At 42.8% G+C, this 20,000-nt stretch overlaps 2 protein-coding genes across 7 annotated transcripts in view; one reads left to right on the top strand and one right to left on the bottom strand.

The window, feature by feature from the left end:
* The window catches only part of LOC134447179 (transcription factor Sox-6-like), an 85,652-nt gene extending 68,565 nt beyond the window's left edge, over positions 1–17,087 (top strand). For all 6 annotated transcript variants that reach the window (XM_063196521.1, XM_063196526.1, XM_063196520.1 and 3 more), the window contains 4 exons: positions 7,824–7,929; positions 10,133–10,306; positions 13,266–13,482; positions 13,852–17,087. In XM_063196521.1, coding sequence (XP_063052591.1) covers positions 7,824–7,929; positions 10,133–10,306; positions 13,266–13,482; positions 13,852–14,164 — 810 coding nt within the window. In that variant the 3' untranslated portion in view covers positions 14,165–17,087. The remainder of the gene's footprint in view (positions 1–7,823; positions 7,930–10,132; positions 10,307–13,265; positions 13,483–13,851) is intronic.
* A 592-nt stretch (positions 17,088–17,679) lies between these two features.
* zgc:113516 (uncharacterized protein LOC541449 homolog) overlaps positions 17,680–20,000 on the bottom strand; it is a 20,227-nt gene continuing 17,906 nt past the window's right edge. Inside the window, exons 7-8 of the mRNA XM_063196530.1 lie at positions 19,200–19,273; positions 17,680–18,776 (exon numbers count right to left, since the gene is read on the bottom strand). Coding sequence (XP_063052600.1) covers positions 18,716–18,776; positions 19,200–19,273 — 135 coding nt within the window. The 3' untranslated portion in view covers positions 17,680–18,715. The remainder of the gene's footprint in view (positions 18,777–19,199; positions 19,274–20,000) is intronic.

Raw genomic sequence — 20,000 nt, 5'->3', positions numbered from 1 at the left:
ACATAGACAATTGTGTCCTACTGTTGCCACTACAGTTACACTACACTACAGCAGCAACATCATTCTAAAATATACAGTAAATCAAGACATGAAAACATACACTATCACAGTGGTTTTCAAATTGGGTGCTGCGAAGGGGTGCTATGGGGGTCGTGGCAGGTTGGCAGGAAATTTTTATTTAAACTAGACGGCATTCTTGTAGAAAATGCTAAAAGTGGGCTTTCCTTTTGGGCCAAAGCATAAATGTTTTTTTTCCGTTTATAAAACAGTATTGTGAGGAGGGGCAAGACACTGGCAGCCAACCTCCTGAGCTAATTTTTTGACCGACAGCGGTTTCCAACAATCAGAGGTTGAGTTGTGTGCAGCCAGGGGAAAACAAAAATTGAGAACCCATGTAAATTAGTTGTAGTAAAAATAACATAATCTAACTTAGCTAATGAACACTGAAGAGTAACTGTCAGAACCCTTAATTGGCAACACCTGTTCTGGTTGACTCACTAGGCCCAGCAGCTAACTAATTAGTCCTCACAGCAAGCTGGTTGTCATTGAGTATTCTACAGCAGAGTTCTAAAATTCAAAAAATGTACAGTTGCTCTTCAGTGTTCCATGCCTCCCTTAGTTAGCCGCACCTGTTTTGGCTCTGGGTACTGAGAGTTAGGCCTAATGTTGTGCAGTAAAAGGTACACCAAAATAAATTTAAATAAATAACCTTAACAATATTCCCATTAGTTAAGAACTGCATCTCTGAACATTACTTCTATTGTTGTCAAGTTATTATTTAAGCTATATATTCCAGTGGGGCACTGACTAACAGACCTAGACTGTGATTGTGAAAAGGGATGCAAAGAAAAATAGTGTGGCATGACCCATGTAAGGTGGGCCTTGGCTGCAATATACCGGTATGTGGGGGGGATTGCCATGGTAAAGTTTGGGAACCCTTGCACTATCACATTGTCACATAAAAAGCAATACACTTAAAAAGATACACATACCATATGGTAATGCTTATTGTAATAAAGCATATTGATTAATGAGTGATCACATCTTTGGTTAGTTTTTAACCATGCCTTTAGTGATACTTTAAATTGTTTTAAGTTTGTACTTTTCCTGATATGGACAGGAATTGCGCTCAATTTTTCAATTGACAGGGACAACTAACAGAGGAAGCTGATTGACCAAAAGAGGTCTTCCTGTAACCCATATAACAATCACCTCTCATGGAGGACCTGAAGAGTACTGAACTGTACTACCGTAGTATTCATTATAAAAGTAGAAGAGAATGCAAGGCAATGCAAGGCAATTGAAGACAGTACAAAAAAATGCAATACAAAATAGAATAGAATAGAATAGAATAGAATAGAATAGAATAGAATAGACTGCCAAACCTACATTGAGTTATTCTTATTGTTCACTCTTTGCCTGCATTGCAAAGTATGGCATCAATCCAAAAGTGAATACAGAACAGAATATAACAGGACAGAATAAAACTGAATATGTAGATTCCATTGTCATGCCCAGTTTAAATATAATTTTAGTATCAATAAAGTATTTGGTCTCACTATGGACACAATCCACGGAGTTCCATTCAACAGAACAACACATAATGGTAAGCAGAGCGAGGGAAGGTCTTAACCAGCTCCAATGTTTTGGCCCAATGATCACTCTACAGTAGATCGGTGAAAAGCAGCGGCCCAAACTTTATTTGAAAAGTCCCAGTGTCACATTGATGCATGTGTCACTTCAGGCCTAAATGATATTGGCAGCTGCAATATGAAACAATATATATTTATAGATCACGAAAGCGCTCCCGTAACTGGATCAGACTGTACATACAGTACAAGACCATATAAATAACCTCCAAATGTCAGGTTGAGGTAGCTGCCCCAGTGTAACACTAGGGCAGGAAGCCACATTGTTATAGTCTTCATGATGATGGTACAAACCCTCGTCTCCAACGCATGGCTGGTTTACAGTGCCAGGTCCCTAATAAAAAAAATTGTTCTCTGCCGAACGTGACAGACTGTGTATTTATTTTTTTTCACGGCTGGTTCTGAAGTATTACCTCACTGTTAGGGTGTGAAGTGGAGTCCTGGTCTAGTGGAGTTGTTCAGAAGGGGGTATTCCACTGTCCAGACGGCTATTCTTGGACATACAAAGACTTGGCAGTGGAATGATCTTTTGTTTCCAAAATACATCCCAGTGAAATCCCTGGAATATGTTGACATGATGAAGGACATGCAGCATACTAAACATCTCATGAAATCTTTCTGAAGACTGGATGATTTCATTTGAAATAGAAATGGAAAGAAAATCTTTAAATAAGATTATGTATCATTTGTGCTTATAATGCTGTAGCTTACATGCCCTTGCCAGAATCTTTTTTTTGGAAATGTGGTAGGATGTAGGATGAGGCCTGGAAACCACAAATACTCCTCATCTGTAAATGTGCATGATGGAGTATCTTTTGCAGAAAAGGCACATTGACTACTTTTAAAGGAAAAGTCCACCATTTCGGAAATGTGCTCATTTTACGCCTCCCCTTGATTCAAAATTCACAGTACCTTTGCTCTGTTTTTCTAACAGTCCTCTGATTCTATTGACAGTATGTGTGTGCGAGTGTGTGTGTGTGTGTGTGTGTGTGTGTGTGTGTGTGTGTGTGTGTGTGTGTGTGTGTGTGTGTGTGTGTGTGTGTGTGTGTGTGTGTGTGTGTGTGTGTGTGTGTGTGACAGAGACAGACAGAGAAAGATATACATGTGTGTCTGTGTGTGCGTGCATGTGTGTGTCTTTGTGTTAGGGTAAAACTGGTGTTTCACAGACAATTGTGTGTGCGAGTATAATGCGGGCAGTTCATAGAGCTTGTGCCTGTGTGGGTGCTGTATTATAGTAAGACTGGTCTTTTACAGAGCCTGATGGCGGAGGCTCCTGGAAGTAATTTTCTGCTCCTTTTCCTGCTGCTGTCTAGTAAATTACCAGCTTGGGCTTGCCTCTCTCTCTCTCTCTCTCTCTCTCTCTCTCTCTCTCTCTCTCTCTCTCTCTCTCTCTCTCTCTCTCTCTCTCTCTCTCTCTGCTTCAGCGTGAATACTGCCGCACTGACTTGGGCTGAGGCTCCTACAGCCTGGGCTCGCTGGCTTCGCTTTCTTGCCTCGCCTGCTTCATCACAATGATTCCCTCCCCAAACACAGATGCTGCTGCCTATTGCCTACCGCCGACTGGCACCAGCAACCGCCTGAGCCAGCAAGTGGCATTGTAGGGTATCACTTTACCCCCGTCCCGTCCCGTCCCACTCGTGTGTGTGTGAGAGCGTGTGCGAGGCCAGCTGACAGCTTTGACTGGGCCTCGGACAAATTCATATGAAAGGTCCCCCTACAGTACATACAGTCTAATGAGGACCCAATTCTCTACCCCCCTTTTCTCTGGGCCCGGCACAACTGACCCCCTCATCACTCCCCTGTCAGGTTCCCTGTGTGTGCCCGGGCGGTCGGGCGGGTGACCACGGGTGCCCGGTGCCAAAAGGCTGAGGCAGGAATAGCCTCTGTGGTGCCATGGCTGCGTTTGTGTGCTCTGGTGGCCCTTCTTCTTGGCCCCGTCCGTCACGTCACGGGGCCCTGCGGCTGATATTGTGTCACCATGATTTACTTTTCTTCTTCTTCTGTTCCCTCGCTCACCACTGCTGTGCTGCTGCTGTGACCATCGTGACATTTTGGGTTTGCCTTCCTTTCAGAATGAAAGGGAAGGTTGTAATTGAAACTTTTTAAGTCATTACATCTGCTAGTTTTTTTTCTTTCCTGAAGGTTTTATTGGCTAGAGTTTATTGGCCAATTGGCGGCCTATTAGACAACCAAGGATACAATGGGGAAATTGTCTGTTTACGGTTTATCAGTCCCGGCTTAAGTAAAGGGCTTTACGTTTGACAACTTAGACTTGATGACTCAACTTGTAAAGAGCATGTATCTGTGTATGTATGTATGCATGTATGTATGTGTGTATGTATGTGTGTACGTATGTATGTATGTATGTATGTATGTATGTATGTGTGTACGTATGTATGTATGTATGTATGTATGTATGTATGTATGTACATATGTACGTACGTGTGTGTGTACGTATGTATATACTGTATGTATGTACTGTATGTATGTACTGTATGTATGTATGTGCAGTACGTACGCACATGTGTATGTGTATCCAGAACAAAGACTCACTGTCCTCACAGAGGCAAGACATTTGTTTTGAAACCAGTAGCTAGGGTAGTTCCATGCAGCGTAGATGTAAATCAGTCTGCTGTGGTAGTATATTAGTGTTTATGAGGCGCTGGCAGCACATGAGTCAGCATATTGGGCATCCTATTAAGGAGAGGGGTAATCATCACTGGAGCTGCTGGCCAGAAACTTAACACTGTGGACGGACGGACGCAACCAACACGCTTGTGGGAAAGCCCAGTAAAGCTGCTTTTATTGATGTGTGCTTTATAGCATGTGATGTCTATTATTGAATGCCATTAAAACTCACTGAAGTGGTCACTTAGTATCCACACTATTTTACAACCCCTACCCCACTTCCAATGCCAGTGTCGCCGTTATTAAGTGTGCATACTGTATCATGTCTGAATAAATAACAAGTAGATGTTTCAAATTGAACAATAATTATTTAAACTGAATAACTGGTAAAACATTTAATTAAGATGTGCACTCCTTAGTGTTTGATTGATAAGTATAAACAAATGTGGCACCTGAAAGACATCCGAATTAGCTATAGTACAATTGTGATTTTCTTTTTCCCCTCCAGAGATTACAACACATAGCCAGCAGGCACATATGCTCTGTCCATATATAATATCCGTGCTCCATTTTTGTCGTAACACATGGACACAGAAAGACATGCTGTAAATAAGGACGCTTTGGTTACCATTTCCACCACACTGTCACAGTTTTGGCCATTTCACTGTGGCTTCATAGGCCGTGCCAACCGAGGTCATTTTTCACCATCTAACGACGAGAAACATTGTGTAAACACATAATGCCCATTGTGGCTCACATAGCCATGAGGTTTTTGCACCATAATTCAGAGCACAGATATTTTTTATTTTTATTTGAATTTTGTTTTTAGGCATGTAGAAGGGAAAAAAACATGGGTTTTGGTTGACAACAAGGAAAAAGGGATCAGCAAGCAGTGGCTAGGCCCAACCCTAACCTTGGTGTCTCCCAACAGTATCTTTAGCTGCCTTGAAGAACTTAAAATAGCTAATAGAGAAGCTTTGTTATGGGTGGCTTCTAAGAAACCTCCTCAACCCTGGCCAAGATATAAGGTCAGGATTTTCAGCCAAGCTTTAGTGTTGTAAATGATGAGAAGAATGCTAAAAAAAACCACCCATAAACACTGACAGTGGGCCCTCACGTCATGCTTACCGGGCATATTATTGAGACCCTTGTGTGTGTGCGTGCGAGTGCAGTGCATGCACGCTTGTGTCTGTTCCACAAATAATGTGAGGTTTTGTCTGCAGTGGATACCTCTTATTGTGTGTACGTGCATGCATCTGTGCGTCTGCGTGCATGTGTGTGCGTGGTTGTGCTTGCATGCACATGGGCGTTTCTCTGGATGTGTGGCCATGTGTATATGCATTGCACTTTCATTCACACATGTGAATGTATTTGTGACTCAGTGTGTGTGTGTGTGTGTGTGTGTGTGTGTGTGTGTGTGTGTGTGTGTGTGTGTGTGTGTGTGTGTGTGTGTGTGTGTGTGTGTGTGTGTGTGTGTGTGTGTGTGTGTGTTTGTGTGTGTGTGTGTGCGGCGTGCGTGCGTGCGTCTGTGTGTGTGTGTGTGTGTGTGCCCTTGCGTGCCTGCATGTGTGCGTTTGTGTGTGCCTGTGTGTGCCTGTGTGTGTGTGTGTGTGTGTGTGTGTGTGTGTGTGTGTGTGTGTGTGTGTGTGTGTGTGTGTGTGTGTGTGTGTGTGTGTGTGTGTGTGTGTACGCGCCCTTGTGTGTGTGTGTGCGGAGGGCCCTGAGGCGCACGCTGGGCCCTGCTCTGTGGTCAGGCTGATTAAAGCCTGCTCTGCAGCGCTGACATGGGCCCTCAATAAAAACGTCTGCAGGTTCCATGGGCCCTGCCAGCGGCTACCACGCCAATGACTTCACACTGCAACCATTGCCCTGTCAAACAAAATTCCTCTTGCCACCAAATCATAGAGAGAGAGAGAGAGAGAGAGAGAGAGAGAGAGAGAGAGAGAGAGAGAGAGAGAGGGAGGGAGGGAGAGAGAGAGAAGGAGAGGGAGGGGCTGAGAGGGAGTGTGAGCGGAAGAGAAATTGAGAAGGGGGAAAGAGAGAAGCAGGGAGGAAAAGAGAGGTAGCAAGATCGAGGAAAGAGGAAAAGACAGTGAGATGGAGATGGTGGTTAGAGATTTTTTTTTAAATGAAAGAGATAGAGAGAAACAAAAAGAAAATACAAGGGAAGAGAGAAAAAGAAATTGAGAAAAAGAGAGAACGACAGGGAGGGCAGGGAGTATACCTTTTTTTGTTGGCCGCTGTTTTTTTCCACTGCAGCTTGGAGTGTGCCGTTTATAATTTTAGTTGTGGCTTGGTGGAGTACATGCTGAACTCGTTTGAGGCATCAGGCGCTCCACTCCACTCCGCTGGGCTAATCAGAGGCAGTGGCTGCTTACTGGGAGAGCAGAGCAGAGCAGAGCAGAGCAGCCGCCAGAGCAGAGCAGAGGAGTAAAACAAGGGCCCGCTGCACAACCAAACGCCACTCACTTTCCTCTCTCTGCTATCTCCCTGCTCTCTCTCTCTCCCTGCTCTCTCTCTCTCTCTCTCTCTCTCTCTCTCTCTCTCTCTCTCTCTCTCTCTCTACTGTGTTCCTTCCATCCTGCCGTCTTGGTTTTGTATCTCTGGTCTTTCATGTCTTTCCCATTAATAGCAGTGTTATTATTCATACGTTTTAAAACATTGTATCACCATAAACCGCATATTGTTATTATTTTGCATTTTTCTGTGTTACTTGTGCTTTGTAGAGGTTTTAAAAGTCTGAAGACATATTACAGTCGGTTTTCATGTTTTACTTTTTGAAATGAAGGCAAAAAGTATTGTGTTGCACTTTAACTGTCCCTGTGGCATTGATTAGATACAGTGTAACAAAGTGTGTATCAAAACATAACATTCAATTCAGAACATTACAGCACCATAGGGTTAGGGTTCTTATTACATGTGCAGTGTATGTATGCAATGTCACTTGTTTGGTACTTTTAGATACACTAAAAAAGAACCATAAAATAAACTGTTACCAAATATTTTAGGCATGTGTGTGAAATAAAGACTAAACTGGCAGTAGTTGTTTTTGTATCTGTATTTTTCTCTTATAGGAAATGGTCAGTGCGGTGTGTCTTTATTGACGTATCTGATAAACCCACTCATCCACAGTCAACAAAATTGCCTCTTAGTCAGAGTCAGTCATTTTGGGCTATCATTTGCTTGTGGTCACTGATGCATCCCAAGCAGACAGCAAAATAAATATGTTGTTGATCCACTTAAGGTTAAAAAACCCCAGTAAAAATACTCACCAACACTCACTGACACAAATGGATCTCTAAGAATTCCCCCACATTTTAGCAGATGACAAAGCAATCTCTGTTCAGTACATGTGTGTCACGGTTGATTCAACATTTACAGAATACTGTAAGACAAACTATCAAAGGGTTTTGAATACGGCTCGGTACGGGAAGAGTTGAATTATGACTGCAAAATTATTTACTGTGTACGTAAAACAGCTCAAATGCATTTTCACTGTCCTGTTCTGGTTGAGTTGTGGCTGACTTCTGGCTCCCTGTCTTGCAGGCGCGTGCCCACTTTGAGAGCTTGGGTCAACATCTGGGTAAACTGGGGGAGGAGATGAAGATGGGACACAGAGTCATCGACCTCACCAGACCCGAGGACCTGGAGGGTGAGTCCTTCCTGCTCTTTATTACACAGCACATTTTGCAGTGTTACTTCTACACATAGAGGGTCAGTTTAACATCATCTAGAGTGTATTTGGTCCCAGAGGAGCACTGTCTAAGTCAGGGGTGTCAAACTCAAATTGACACATTGTGAAATTCTAAATCTGGGACAAAGTTGAGCCGAATCAATTGTTTTGTTTTAAAGAACTCCAATTGTGCATACATACAAACTCATATGTAAATTTCACCAACAGATTCCCATCATAGTTCAAATGTGCCTGCACTGCATTCTGTTGCATATGAGTGTGAGCTGTTTCCCTAGCCTTTGCCCACTCGTATTCTAGTGACACCGAATTTCATGTTCAAATCTTTTTACGCTGTATATTAATGGTGTATGTGCACCACCTGTAATACACATTTGAAATGATCTTGACAGTCTAATAAAAAGGAGTCTATGGGCCAGATTTGGTCCCGGGGCCTGAGTTTGACATCCCTGGTCTGAGTGTTAAATTAACACTGCATCATTTTTTTTAACTCTGTATCAAGGCGACATTGTTACATGTTGTTTATGTCGTGTAAAGGTGCTGAAGCTGTATGAAGGATTATTTATGGCCAAAGCTTGCACTGCAATCAGCATCAAAACTCTATGAAATAAGTTGCCCGCTGTAAGGCAAAACTAGTATTGAAGTTCAAATATTCTGTTATTGTTATTGACGATATCCACATTGCAAATACAGTTCCTCAATTTAGATTTACGTCTGGGCTGTATTTAATCTCCAATACAGTAGCCCCTTCAAATGACCTGATCTTTGCTTTTCGGTATTTGCTTGACTTTGTTAAAGGCTCACTAGAGAAAGGTAGCTCTAAACATCTCAGATGCTTCCACTCGTTATCATACTGACTCATTTAGCATCAATGTAACTTGAGCAAAAAAAAAGAAGAAAAATCCCCCAGCGGTCTTCATCCCAGACAATTTACATTGTGCCAAAACAGAATGCATCAGCAGCTAGCCCCAAAAACAAACAGACTTAACATTCTTCCCCAGCACCTCAAGCACCTGTTTCCCATAAACACTGGTGTTTACAGGGGCCCGCCGTATCCATCATGCCTTAGTTTGAAATAGGACCCGTAAACAAGGAGGGCGCAGACACAGATATGTATCTGCCTCGGCCTCTGTCTCTGAGCAACCCCGCCGCCCAACCACCCCCCCCCCCCCCAACCTCCGTCCACCTCTCTCTTTCTCTTTCTTTCTCTCTCTCTCTCTATCTCGCTCTCTCTCTCTCTCTCTCTCTCTGCCGGTGCCTTCGTTTGAGTCACCCCTTTTTCTGGCGCGGTCTCTCTCTCCCCTGACTTGGCCCCTTTCTCTGCCTCCGCCTGTCTGTCTCTCTTCTCCCCCTCTGTCTGTGTCCTCTCTCCCTCTCTCCCTCTCTCCCTCTCTCCCTCTCTCCTTCTCTCCTCTCTCCTCTCTCCCTGTCCTGTGCCTCTGTGTGTGTGCTGATGATTGGCTGTTTATCCGTCACTGAGGAGCAGAGAGGAGAGAAGGAGTCCCCAGCCTAGTTACTGTTCCCCCCATCGCTTTCTCTCAGCACTCACACACAAACACACACACACACACATAAAACACACACACACACACACACACACACACACACACACACACACACACACACACACACACACACACACACACACACACACACACACACACACACACACACACACACACACACACACAAAACAACCACCTGTTATGAATGTAAAAATGTGGCCTTAACTTTTAAGTAGTTTTTGCACCTTTTTGTGGTAATAATCTACTATATATGGAGTAGTCAATCAATGTGAAACTAACAACCATTTTCCCTCACAGCTAACCACACTTTTCTATGAAAGATTATATATTGCCACTTAACCTGGATAGTCTAACCACACAGTCTTTGCAAGTGGTTTGTTGATATTCTGTTTAATTCTGTTGACTATTTGATTATTCACTGCCCAACAATCAATCAAACTCAACCTTTCATTTCAACACATAGTTTTATAAACAATCAAGGTTGTATCTAACCTACAATACCATCTAATTGGGCTATCCAAATTAAGCTTGACAGACTCTTCATTGAGTCAGGCAAATCGTATCCCTTAGTTTCTGTTTTGAAAGTAACCAAGGTAACCAAACAGCTAAATTGTTTTTTTTTTACTTGTGCCCGGCAGGGGGCGCTGGGACGGTGGAGGCGCGGGTGTTCCGCGAGGCCCGTGGGAGGCACAGCAACGAGCCCCACATCAAGCGGCCCATGAACGCCTTCATGGTCTGGGCCAAGGACGAGAGGCGCAAGATCCTCCAGGCCTTCCCTGACATGCACAACTCCAACATCAGCAAGATCCTGGGTAAGTGCAGCAAGAGAGCGAGACGCCACTGTCTCCATCAGGCAGACAGACATGTTGGATTTTGGAAGGGAAAGGCGTTCGGGACTCAGCCCAACTTGGAACTCGAACCACGACCACACACACACACACACACGTACACGCGCGCGCACACACACACACACACACACACACACACACACACACACACACACACACACACACACACACACACACACACACACACACACACACACACACACACACACACACACACACACAAAGGCAAAGACAAGAGTCTCACGAATATGCTGCTATACATTTGGAAATGTATCGCTTTAATTATTTTGATTCAAATGATTGTGATTGGAAATTGTTCAAATCCTAAGATTAGGAATATGTAAAGATGTGTATATCCCCTCATTACCCCTCAAGCAATGCACAATACTGAAGAGCACCATCTATTATAGTAAACAAGTAGGCAATTTGGCAGCTACAGTAAATGGCAGCTTGCAGGCATAGAGTTGGCTGTGTGACGAGGCGACACAGATACATTCTTTACACCCTCTTGTGTCCTGCTGAGGTAAATACAAGACAGGCATTTCTCAAGAGGAATACCCACAAATGAACCTTTTACTGTGCATAGTGGCAAATCCAGGAATATACTACTGCATGAGACGATATGAGATGAGCTTTATTTGTCAAGTCTTCGACAGACAATGGAATAGAAATTGGAATTGGGTTAAGAATTTTATACGTTTGCTGTATTTATGGAAGTGAAAATCAGTCTTCTTTCGGTGCGTGTCCTTTTTGGTCTTGGCGCTGGTGAATAATGACCGTGGAGCAATAGCAACAGTGTGGAATTGCTTGTAGCTTTCCAGGCCCACTCAAAGTCAGGTGTTTTTTTATTATTTGAGTTCAGGGAAGGTGGTCTGTGTGTGTGTGTGTGTGTGTGTGTGTGTGTGTGTGTGTGTGTGTGTGTGTGTGTGTGTGTGTGTGTGTGTGTGTGTGTGTGTGTGTGTGTGTGTGTGTGTGTGTGTGTGTGTGTGAGACACAGACAGAGAGAGAGAGAGAGAGAGAGAGAGAGAGAGAGAGAGAGAGTTTGTCAGCATATGTGTATGTCTCTATGTGTGTATATGTCTTTGTGAGTGTGTGCGTGCACTTTCATACATGTGTGTGCATGTGTGTGTGTGCGTGTGCGTGTGCGAGTGCCAGTGCGAGCGAGTGTGCAAGCAGGGGCCGGAAGACATGAAAGCCAGGGCGGTGTTTGCTCTGTCCTAAGTGAGTGGCGATGTCGGGCCTCCAGCCGGGAGGCCTCGGCCCCTGCCTTCATGTACAGACCCACTGCTGTGCCGCGCCATGGCAGCAGTGATGGATGCGTGCAGGTTAAAAGCTCTCTGTTAATAGCTTCCAGAAACAGACTTTTCATTCACAACACCCCCCCACCGTTGGAGAGCTAGAGAGTTGGTTGGGGGGGTGAGTTGGAGCTTTAGGTGGCAGCCCTGGACTAAAAAGCACCACACTGTCCCATCAACGACAAGCAGAGAAGCAGAGCACTGTGCAAAAAAGGGGGGGTCCTGAGTTCTGAGTGTATGCAAGGGCATGGCCACTCTGGAATGGAAAGCCACAGAGAAATGTAACAGTGTTGAGGCCAGTTATCAGGGACAGAGTTGGGTGGGGTGAGGTGGGGTGAGGTGGGGTGGTAGGCGGTGCAGGGTGGTGGTGTTAGAATGATTCCAAAAGCCAAGCATTGACTCTGGGCCCCTTAAGGACACTATTGATATTCATTTATTACCCATATAAATTGGACCCAAAATGCTATTCTTCTGTTGTACCCCCACTTTTTTTTAATCAGGGGCCCCTTCCAGTTACGCCAGCAAAAAAAAAAAAAAAAAAATCGCACACAGCCCCGCTCTGTAAAAAGAGCGAGACTAACCAACTGGATCAAATCCAGCACTGTTTTCATGAACACAATACACACAGTGCTGCGGCCTCACCGGGCACAGAAGAAGAAATCAACAGAACAAGCTCCTAACAGGCCTGAGATAAACTGAGGCGGTGGGGGCGTTTGCCTGCTCCCCGTGTATGTTTGAGTGCTTTACCGGCCACTACAATAACACAGCTGGAGAGGAGGTTAGTGTGTCAGGCGGGTGAGGAATGGGCCTCATCATGCCGTGCTTCCTGAAGAAGGGGCTTCAGATAAACCTCGGTAAACAACTGGGCCAGAGTTCTGGAATTCTCCCGTTCTTGTGTTCTGTGTGGCCCTGCGGAGCTACTCGGTTGGATGGATGGCTGGATGGATGGACAGACAGCCATTTCATTTTCTTGGGTGTAGGCTACAAGGTTTTTGACCGGTCTTTACAGTAACTGCACTCGTTGGTGTTGTTAGAGCAGATCCACAGAGTTGCTGGTTGTGCTTGGCATTTGTACAAATTTGTTGATCATGGATGGTTTTGGGTTCTCTTTGTTTCGCAACAGGGAAATATTTGTGATACTCTTATACTGACAAAACATGACAGCCAAACCATTGTTGCATACATCCTATAATTATAGTTGTAAAAAACAAGAATAAATAATAATAATAATAAGAATAAGAATAATAATAATAATAATAATGACAATGTGTTAGGTAATGTTTGCTTGAAACTTCTGGACCATACCAATATAGTACATGACATTTACCAATGCATATGAATGATAGGCCTCCATTATAAGCAATTATCAGTCTTACTATCAGCAGTACAGTGTATATATCACATGCTGTATACATCCTAGGTCATACCGTACCTCTGTATGAGATTTACAAAACATAAACTCTGAAGCTTACTGCCCTCACGTAATAATCAACATATTAGTTGCATTGTGGAACATCTACTGTAAGCTGCAAGGCTCAGAGCATGACAAATAATGTAGCGGCTCATAGTCCAGAAATGACGGTGTACAGAAAATATTGTGTTAACATGGCTGTCTGTGGTGGTTGCAGGCTCTCGCTGGAAAGCCATGTCCAACCAGGAGAAGCAGCCCTACTATGAGGAGCAGGCTCGCCTCAGCAAGATCCACCTGGAGAAGTACCCCAACTACAAGTACAAGCCGCGGCCCAAGAGGACCTGCATCATCGACGGCAAGAAGCTGCGCATCAGCGAATACAAGCAGATGATGCGCTCAAGACGACAGGAGATGAGGCAGTTTTTTAACATGGGGTAAGAAACAAGGAGAGACAGAAGGACGAAGAAAGTAAGGTTATATAGGTGTGATGTACAGTATTCAGGTACTTGTTGGGCTTTGCGCACCTTTTATTATGGCAGGATAGTGCAGATGTGACAGGAAAGTAGTGAGGAGAAAAAGATGGGGTAGGGCTGGGAAACGGCCGCCGGACTCTAACCTGGTCCCCCATGTGTATGGTACGGGTGCTCTGCACAGTGCGCAGCAGCATTCCTGTGCTTGTCATAATGTATACGCACTGTATATCAGAGTAGCATTTCTATACCAACCTCCTCAGAGCATAATATGTGCATCAAATACGTTGATGATCTAGTTGACACCATATTTTTCACTCTTCTCTTCCCTAGGCCTCAAACCCACGAGATGCCTGTCAACTCGAGTCCAGCTGCGCTATATCCAGGTAACATCGCCATGCCGCCAACCCCGCCACCGCCTCACATGACGTCGGACTGCTCCAGCGCCTCGGCCAGCCCCGACCCGGCTATCCCTGTCATCCAGAGCACCTACGGGGTGAAGCTGGAGCCGAGCAGCCTGGGGGCGGCCGCAGAGACCATCAACGGGGGGGAGGACGACATGGACATGTACGACGACTTTGAGAACGAGGCCAAATCAGACTACAGCAGTGACACGGAGACGCGGGAGCAAGTCGCCGCCAACTGAGATTCATGCTGGAAGTTCGATCCGATCCTGAGCTTGGCTTTGCTTGGCTGGGTGTGCAACCTCAAACACATAAAAAACCCACATTAACGCGCAACACTTAAAGGGTCAGATGGGCCTGGATAGAGCATGGAAGTGAATTGAGATAAGAAGAGGAGCTTGATTGGGTTGGATTTTGGTCCTAGACTGTTCTGGGATTTTCTCACCAACCAACCGAAACAGAGGACAAAGCCAGCGTCCCACTCCCCAGCACCCCACCCCCTAGTGCCCCTCTTACCCTAATGACACTCACCTCACCTGTCAAGCACAAGTCACCATCTAAGCATTAAGCTTTGTGTCACCTAGCCATTGAATTCAGTGGTGTCTGTGAAGATTCTCATTCATCCAGGTTGTGCAAGCCAAGGGAGCTATGTGCTATTAATCCGGAGCTCTTTTTGCAGCTTGAAGATGTTTCAACTGTCATCTAAAGGGAAACTTTCAGAATGGAAGAATCCTTTTTGGGTGAAAGGTGAAATCTTCAACCTCTAAAAGCTCTCAAGGTTGTTGGTGCAACCTAGCTCCTTTGGTGTTTGTCTTAAGTGGCGCCATCTAGGCGTCAAGTCAACACTTGGTCCAGGTTTTCAGGAGTATGTCTTAAATGGGCTGATTCACACGTCCCAAATATAGTTACCAATATGACCAAACTTATTGAGCCAGAGGGGAGGTAGACCTCTACAAGATTAGCCAGTCACATCTCCATAAGTGAAGATGATCATATATATCATGAAAACATATCAGTGAAGGACACACCTGGCCAAGAAAGACCTGCCATGTATTTGCTCAGCTTTGCCACTACTCTTCACGCCGTTGATTACATGATTTAGCTTATCCACTTAGCTTAAGAGTTACGCTTATCAGGGTCATATGCTTCAGTGGCTTCGTTGGAATAAATATGTGGCAGGACTTTTACTTTCTGCAGCTGGGCTGTCATGTTCACCTCTTGAAATCTGTATGTACACAAACATGATTCAGTTCCTCGCTCCGGGGTACACAAGTACGGTGCAAAGTTGCATAGTAACAAAGATTCTAGAGTGCTTTGTTTTAGAGGTTTTGCATAATACTATGGTAGGAAAAAAGTTGTTTGAGAAACAGACCCTTGGAGGATTCATGGAACCCAGAGTCTCCAATGCTCCTATGTGTGTGCTTAGACGTGGGCAAACTCAGGCCCGGGGCCCGCATGCGGCCCGCTGAGCCATCTCATCTGGCCCGCAGAGCCTTTTTAAGACAGACAACTTTAAAATCCAAATTCATATAGTCACTCAACATTTTTGAAATGGCTACTTAAAACATCATGGTACACAGGTACATGAAAATACATTTCATTATAATGTGCAGGAACGGCAAAGCTGACAAGTTTTGTCAGCATACACTATTTTGTATCATTGAGACAGGCAAGTTGGCAGCGACGTCTGGCCCTTCTGTCAATATTCTATACCCAAGTTGGCCCTTGGGTCAAAATAATTGCCCACCCCGGGCTTAGGGCATGAGGCTACCTAGTCAGCTCCTCTGAGCCCTCTCCTGCTCTGGCTCTGACCATCACTAGTTTATCAAGCTCATCGTCTCTCAGGGGCTCCTACTTCTGACTGGTCCCAAGTCAGAATCAGGGCGAAGAGACGACACTTTTCAGCTAACAAACTTGTATTTTTTGTTTGTGTTTTTTTTCTTAAAGATTGCATGCATCTGAGGCTATTAGTCTTAATCTGTTTGTTGGTCTTAAGACATTTCTCAATGTGTGAAGTTAGGTTGTTTTTAATTTTATTTAATCCTTTTCATGTACATATATATTTTTTGTTCTTTTTTTGCCTCATGGACACTTTTCATAATCAAGTCGTAGCCTATTAAAACCTTGTACTGTCAGGACTTGAAACTTAAATCATAGTATTTAAAAATAATAAAAGTATTGCTTTTTCAGTCTAAAAAAATTACTCATGCTCCCCATTGACCTCTAATATTAATGTTATGCAATGGGGGTTCCTTTGCTCACTCAGGAATGTTGTGCCAGCTTGTGAATGTGTTTTGAAATGAACTATTTAAAAAGCAAGGGGAGGATGGGGAAATTAGGTTACTTATATTAGGTTGACGTTCAGTTCAATCCCATTTGTTTTCATTATGTTTTTCATTATTATTATTATTATTATTATTATTATTGTTAAAGATTTGTTATGGTGCCAAGAACAGTATGGTGGGGAAAGAAAATGATATGATTTATTATTTGTGACGGCATTGAACAGCACAATCGCCTAATGAAATTCCAGCCTAATTTCTCAGGATTGTTGCCAGTTTTCTTTTTTCTCTGTGATGGCTGCATGGTAGGAGGGCAATGCCTTACAGTCATATCATGTGATCCGCATGGTGTCGTCATGGTGTCCCATCAGAGGTTCAGATCTTGAGGCCAGGGGGACACAGTTGCAGTATGTCAACACCATATTCTTAGAAATATAAAGTCTTAAACCAAATGCAACCATTTAAGAGGAATTTATACGTGGTGCATAAAGAAGGCAGCATATCGATGGCTGTGCTGTCATATTCCCCCAAACACTGCAGGAAAACATATCATAAACTAAAATATTACAACATTAGAACGGTTTAGAAAAATGGCTATGTGCAAGTGCAGTAGTTCCTGAGTTTTCGTTGGTTGCATCTTCTCCAAAAATAACATCAGTGATGGTCATTCAGAAGGATGTGTATAATCATCCGTACCTTTCATCTGTTTTGAAGTGATTTGGACTGAAATGACTGGATTTTAATCAGGCTACTTTGCTGCCAAATGTCATGCAGTATGTGTGTGATGGGTGGCAGGCCGTGACATGGAGGACTTTGCTTCTGGCCATAGTTTTCATAGTCTTAATATTTTCTACTTTTTTGGAGGGAGGGAGGGAGGGGGGTATTTTAAATTAATGTTTGCAGTTTTTTTATTTCAAGTTGAATAATGGTAAGTTATTTTAAATTCTTTACATTGTTTTTGTTCATAGAGCAGTGTTTGTAGGCTGTTTTTTTGTTTTTGTTTTTTTGTTTTTGTTTGTTTTTTTGGAATTTGTACATTTTTCACGTCTGTGCCAAATATTGTTATGCTGGTTCAAGATCAAAGATGGCATTGTGTCATTGACTTTGAAAACAGGTAAAAACAAAAAATATATATTGAACCTTTGTAGCGACTGTTTTAATATTATAAGTGTTATAAGCACTGGATATAAAGTGTATTTTTAACAAATTCTGACTAATGTGAAAAACGCTCTACAAAACAACACATGGGTTGTGACTAAAATGCACACAATTTTGAATTTCTTTGAATTTCTGGCAATTTGTCTCATTGTATACCATTGACCATTTTCATTTCAAAACAGAATGAATGAGTTTCAATGCTCCAGTGCTGCCTGTCGGGGCGTGTTTAGTCAGCCTCTTTCAACTGTAACACACACACACACACACACACACATACACACACACGCACACACTGACACACATGCAAAAAACACAGATTTGTGTTAAATATTGTATTTGAAGCTATTTAGTGTATAATAACATTTTGTTGTATTTATTAGCCTCTACAGGCTCTAAAACAATGAGATCAAAAGACAATCAGAAAAATAAAGACTTTGGAATTTGAACTTAAACTGGTGTTTTTGTGGTGCTTGCACTACCTGTGCATCAGTCAGTTGTTACTGTACATACGAGATGAGTTTGAACTTCAGAAAAAATGTGAATGACTGGCACGCAATCCAAGTGATGTTAACTAGATATTCTTCATACGTTCAATCAGCAACTTTTTCTGTCCTTTTGAAACTGATAAGTATGATCTGTAGAATTCAGATTTGTAACCTTCTGGGCATATCTTTTTGTGGCAAAAAATTCATTTAAACATTTTTTTTTACTTCAAAGCAATAGCATATGATTAAAACCAATTTAGACACTTCAAACATGTCTGAAATACAGTGTGAGAAATGCATCAAAGGCATTGAGTTCTTTGATACTGGCAATGTATACAGTAGTTAGCACTGTGCCTGTCAAGAGGTTTGAACACACAACCCGCAGTGATGACCTCATAAAATACTGCCTTTAGCACGATTAACACTCTGTAGCAGTGATCCATGGTGAGTTTCAACACAATCCATTGAGTAAGCGGATGAAAATTTGTTCAATAACCGTTGAAAAAACAGCAGTGACTTGTGTGTTTGTTAAGGTTATCTTTGTTTAGATGGCTTTACGTCTTTCAGATTACAGTAAGCCTTTTCCAGTCCTTCACCCAAAGTGCAGTGCATGCAAAAGTTCAGTATGTTTTTCCCCATAAAGTATTAGTTTCTAATGTCATAAAGTTTATACTGCTTTACATATGGACAGCCCAAGTAATTCACAGAGAGATTTCACTTTCAAGAATAGATTGTAGGCAAATGTGGTTAGTCAATGAAATTCAGATAGCCTATAACAATGAAAATGTGTGATGCATAGTGACCTGGTTAAACCTGGTACAAAAAACGAAATGAGAACTGTAACATCATTGCACAAAGTGTTTTGTGTTTACATCCCAAAATACTCTTCTTTTTTCTCAAAATAACGCTGGAATCTGGCCTTAGCATATCTGAAAAGACAAGAGGGAGACATAAGCACAACTCCTCAGTTATGGATGGAAGTCCATCATACAGTACTCTTTTCTTGTGTGGAAATGTGTATGCTGCAGGTCTCTATTGTCCAGTGAAGGAATATTGCCACACACTTTATTTAACTTCAACAGAGAAACCAAGAACATAGAATTACTAGTCTACAGATTCCAAAAATAATTAGCATGTGTGGTTTAGCAATGCAATTACAGTAAGAGGAGGTCAATATCATCAAACAAATTATTATTCCTTGAAGACTTGGAAAAGCTGTTCAAATGATATATGTATCATTTGACATATAGGCCTATTTGGATTTTAGAGGGAGTCATAGAGGGTCTGGGAGATAATACAAGTAAAAGACAATTAGCTAGTGAGGAAATGATAGTAAATAATCAAAGACTTACTGTACAAAGTCAAAGTTGATAGTTGAATGCCTGGCCTGGAATATGGCCCATAATCCCCACAAAAAGTGTGAGGCCTGAAAAGACATAAACAGGTGACAAGAATCAAACGATAAACTACACTCTCAGAAAAGGCTAGGCTAGTTTGTTGTACTAGCAGTGGTAATAAAGGGAAGAAGGTTGGTCAGTTGACAGTTTTGCCATTTTCTTCAAGTAAAGAGTCACAAGATTTAAGTTCTGTGACATTGTTATGTCAGAATAATAATAAAAAAGATCCTAAAATACGTGTGATGAAAAACATCAAGCTTTTTTTAATCATAACTGCTTGCCACACCACTGTTTCCTGTAACATTTTTTTAAACCATAGCATACTTTTATGACCCATCATCTTATGGAAGTAAATGTAAACATGTTAACAGGTGGTGCCAAAACACATAACAGTGAATAATGTTGAGCAAAGAGGAGCAGAGGAGTTACCCTCCCTGTTTTGTGTCACAAAGAGGAAATTGGATGCAGATATGTTTGTTCCTACACATGTAGCAGTCAATGTTCATGGGACCATAAGTTCAACCCAAAGATGTCAACCCCTTCAACCCCTTCGGTAGTATGATTTCCATTAGAGATGTGTTCTTGGATTTGGAGAAGTATGCCTCCTCTGGTGCAGACACAGTGCCTCTGAAGTTCTCAACATCTCAGCTATTACGCAAGATGACCTCTGCTCTATGGGGTCGCCTGATGTAAACTGAGATTCATTAGGTAATGAAATAAATGATGGAATAAAATACTTCCAACTCTTTTCTTCTT

The sequence above is a fragment of the Engraulis encrasicolus genome, chromosome 4, assembly GCF_034702125.1.
Source record: "Engraulis encrasicolus isolate BLACKSEA-1 chromosome 4, IST_EnEncr_1.0, whole genome shotgun sequence".
Classification (NCBI taxonomy): domain Eukaryota; kingdom Metazoa; phylum Chordata; class Actinopteri; order Clupeiformes; family Engraulidae; genus Engraulis; species Engraulis encrasicolus.
This window is presented reverse-complemented; position numbering and strand designations above follow the sequence as displayed.